The sequence below is a fragment of the Ailuropoda melanoleuca genome, chromosome 11, assembly GCF_002007445.2.
Source record: "Ailuropoda melanoleuca isolate Jingjing chromosome 11, ASM200744v2, whole genome shotgun sequence".
Classification (NCBI taxonomy): Eukaryota; Metazoa; Chordata; class Mammalia; order Carnivora; family Ursidae; genus Ailuropoda; species Ailuropoda melanoleuca.
This window is the reverse complement of record NC_048228.1, coordinates 105,523,756-105,527,890: the sequence shown is the minus strand read 5'-3', so window position 1 is coordinate 105,527,890 and position 4,135 is coordinate 105,523,756. Positions and strand designations below refer to the sequence as shown.

At 59.6% G+C, this 4,135-nt stretch overlaps 1 protein-coding gene across 1 annotated transcript in view; it reads left to right on the top strand.

Annotated features, from left to right (window-relative positions):
* Positions 1-28: 28 nt before the first annotated feature.
* Positions 29-4,135, top strand: part of CRMP1 (collapsin response mediator protein 1) — a 74,723-nt gene continuing 70,616 nt past the window's right edge. Inside the window, exon 1 of the mRNA XM_034672142.1 lies at positions 29-447. Within this exon, the coding sequence (XP_034528033.1) occupies positions 67-447 (381 nt within the window). The 5' untranslated portion in view covers positions 29-66. The remainder of the gene's footprint in view (positions 448-4,135) is intronic.

Here is a 4,135-nt window from a genome sequence, read left to right as displayed (position 1 = left end):
CGGCGCGGCGGTGGCCAGGGCCGCGGGCGGGCGGGAGCGCGGGTGGGCGGTCGGCCTTGGACCGGCATGGCGGACCGGCGGCGCGCGTGGAACACGGAGGACGACCTGCCCGTGTACCTGGCGCGGCCGGGCAGCGCGGCGCAGACGCCGCGCCAGAAGTACGGCGGCATGTTCGCCGCGGTGGAGGGCGCCTACGAGAACAAGACCATCGACTTCGACGCGTACAGCGTGGGCCGCCGCGGCTCAGCGCGCACGCCTCGCAGTGCTGGCCGGCCCGACGCCGTCGGCCTGCCGGGGCCCGGCGGTAGCGAGGACACGGCCAGCGACGTGAGTGAGCTCTCGGGCTCGGCGGTCAGCTCGCCCGGCGAGCGCGATGAGCGACCACTCGCGCTGCGCATCCGTTGCCCCGCGCCCCGTGACCTGCCACTCGGCCGGGACAATGGCCAGGTACCCTCGGGGCGCGCGCGGACCGGACGGGGGGCGGGGCCCTTGGGGCAGCTGGGCGTGGAGCCGCCTGAGCGGAGTGCTGGGGCCGCTGCCACCGGGCTCGAGAGGGCCACGGAAGGCCCCTCCCCCACTCCGTCACACTGGAGGGTCGGAGAGGTGGTACGATTTGGTCGGGGTTTGCCAGTCCAGCCCGTGAAACTCCAAAGGGTCCTTCGAGATCCAGCCCCCCGCTCCTCTTCTGCAGGAAGGGAGAGCAAGGCTCTGAGAAGGAAAGTAAGTTGGCTACAGCCGCTCCATGGACCCTTAAAACGCGAGGGGACCTCTGGGGTGAAGTCAATCCGAGGATCCCCATTCCCTGCGTTATGAAAAGAAGGGGAGCTCCTTTCCGCATTCGTCCATTCATTTATTCACTCACTCATTAGTGATTATGGAGCACCTACGGTGTTCCAGGCTCTGGAAAATGTTCAGTGAAACGCCTGTGGTCACACAGGTTAATGCTGAAAGGAACCTTTCCTGTATGCTCCTTCTATGCTTTCTGGGGGAAAGATTTGGTTAAAGATTTAGATGGGTCGGGCAGATAGAACTAGAAACTGCTATCCCCAAGCACCGACATCTTCAGGGGATGCTCTTGAGTCCCACAGCACGATGCCAGTGTGCTCTCCTCACAGAGCAAGTTGGAGGCAGAGCGAAGATTTGAACCCCGGTCTCTAGCTTCCTAGACTTGGAGGTTTTTACCCTCCTAAAGCGAAGGAGCATTAGGGAGAGGGAATGCCAGGCTGTGGTCCCTATGGCTCTCCTCCCATAAGCTAGAGGTCGCCAGGGAATTGGAGGAAGATGGATGGGTAGACAGGACAGCTTCAGGATGTATGTGTGAGGGTCGGGGCCAGATGCCAGGACAAGGGAAGCTGGAACACCGGAGGGCCAGCGAGCTGTCAGCTTAGCCCAGATCTCGAAGTCTGAGCACTGCTCAGGTCCCAGACCTCTGGTAGGCGCTGGGGTCCCAGCTCAGCACGCTGGCCCCACCCCAGGCCAGGGTGGGCAACAGATTCATTGTGAAAATTGAATCAGTTAATGCTGGTAGACAGTGAGCATTCAATAAATGTTCGTTGTTGAATTTTACTACCATTTTTTATTAACCCTTCTTCCCTTAAATACTGTGAGAGGCATAAAGTGAGCGGGAGGAAGCAGAGCTCGATCCAGACAGAAATCTGAGAGGGCTTCCTGGAGGAGTGGGGGCTGGGCCAGCCTGCGGCTGCTACGATGCAGTACCGAGTCTCGTGCTGCTCCCATTCTCTGCTCTCCGCCTTCTGTCTCTTTGCTCGGGAACTCTCCATGGTCCTGAATTCGGCGCCCTGAAAAGGGGAAGTCTGCAGTGATGGGGTGGGGGCAAGGGACGGAGGTATCGAGAGAGTCATCTCCTTTTCTCTACCCCTTCGTATTCTCCCCTGACCACCTCCTTCCCTGGTGGCCGACCTTGCTTGGGATGCAGTCTTCTGAGCCCGAGCGGGAGGCTTCAGGGCTGCGGATCCAGAAGTCAGGGTCGGTGCCGGGAAACCCTGGTTTCCAGCCAACGCACTTCGTCCTCTTGAACCTCAGCTTCTCCACCTGGGAAATGGGGATGGCATTTTTCGCCCAGCCACCCATAAGGTGTGGTGAAGTATCAGAGAGGCGAGAGCGCTTTGTGAACGTCCGGAAGCTGTCTGGAAGTGCGTCCCTGACGGAGCTACGGTCAGGGTCACCAGCGCCAGCATTGCCCCCAGGCTCTGCCTGGGCCGGCTCCGCAGCCGCGCCTAGGCATTTGGGGATGGTGGTCACTTCACCTCTTCCACTCCTCTGTCTCCCCCTCTGGCCCTCTCTTCCGTTTCTCCACGGCTTCTCGGGGACTGGACAAAAGGCGGCGCCTCTGGCGCGCCTAGAGCTCCAGAAGTCCTCAAGGTTTGGGACTTCTGAGCCGAGGGGCTCACCGTCTCCCAAGGGGAAGCGTTTTACTTTCTGCGGACCAAGCGGCCACGGGGCTCGGGTTCCGGGGCGGGCTTCGCGGCTCCAGTGCTTTGCAGAGGGTACGGGGGCCGGAGGTCCTCCCCCCGCCCAGAAAGCTCTCTCCTGAGGAGGGAGGAGGAGTTTCTGCGGCGCAGGCGCAGCGTTTGCTGAGGCCCTAGGCCGGGCGACTGCGGCGCTTTGTACCCGGGAAGTCGGCTTGGGAGCAGCGATCTGTTTGGCCAATCGCGAACCGGTGACCCTCCCCCCGATACACACGTGGTCTTGCCCCCCGTTCTGGAGCTTCCCTGTCCAGCCTGACCCCTGGGGACGTCCTGGTGCGTGGAACCTAGGACTTAACGACGCTGAGGAAGGAAATGTAGGCGTCATGGGAAGGGAGACCTGCAAATTCTGGTCATCAACAAGGATTTAAGACCCAGCTCAGAGCCCAGAGGCAAGACTGAATGAGTGTAGGAGAATGAGCTCTAGATAAGCTGTGCGGCTTCCAAAAACTGTTCTGCCGTAGCTAATGTACTTTGCACCTGAGATATCATTTTATTCCTGTAAGCCCCAACTTCCCACCTGTAAAATGGGAAAACGATGGCCTAGTGTTCCTGGAATACTAAGTTGCTTTTCTTTCCTGAATCTACAACTCCACATCTCTGGCCAAGGCATCTCTGGCCTCCTGTCCTGGTGTGGGTGACTGGCCTCTAGGTGGCTGTGGAGGGAAGGACTTCAGGCCTCAACTTGCATAGGGGGGTCCTTTACCACCCCTAGCACACCCTCCCTCTGGGTGGCAACTTGAAAGTAAAGAAGATGGGTCTTTTAAAAGATACCGCGGGTTTATTTTGCAGGCAGAAAGTGAATGGCAGAGAAGTTTAACATGTTGTTCTGTCTGGAGATTTGGGGCGCCTGGCTAGGGTTTTGGGGGCTTGCTAGGACTCCCCTTTCCCCCCTTCCTTCTATTCTCCTTTCCTGTCAAGAAGTTTATCAAGCTATGCCCTGGCTTCCTGCCCACCTCCCCCCCAGAGCAACATCTGGGTGGGGGGTGCTCGGGCTATGGTACTATACACTGGGAGGCAGGACATCTCCTATTCTCCTCTTGTTCCCCCAGCCCCTCCTGGGGTCTGTGGGGACCTTAGTACCAGTGGTATGGCCCTCCAATCACTGGTAGGCAAGACTGTGGGGGTGACCTGGTGGCCTCCGGGGCAGGCTGCTGTGTGATGAGAAGCTGCTGCAGGGGGTAGAGCAGGTCAGCCATTAATTAGGTTCCGGCCTTGTCTCTCTCATCCCTGCTGCACTCCCTTGGCCTGGCAGTAAGGCTCCTGCTGAGCCCTCAGGGAGGCTGATTCAATGATGGGAGAGGGAAGGGTAGCAGGAAAGGCTTTATGGAGAGGCCACTGACGATAAGTCTGGAAGATGGGTAACCTTTTGTCTGGGGTTAGATATTAGGGAAGAGGGTACAGCTTGAATTAAAGGCTTGGAGTCCCTGGAGATGGAAAAGCGCTTGATCTATTCAGGGAGTGAGCACAGCGATTGGACAGACGAACGGAGGCTGCAGCAAGAGAGGCAGGAGAGGGGCGGGGGCAGTCTTTGGGCCGGGTCCCGAGGGCCCCCGAAGGCTCCAGCAGCTCCGACGGGTCCTCCGCGCCCTCCCCTCACTCCCTCCCCGGCGCAGCTGTTCCGGGGAGGCCGGCAGATGCGGGGCCGT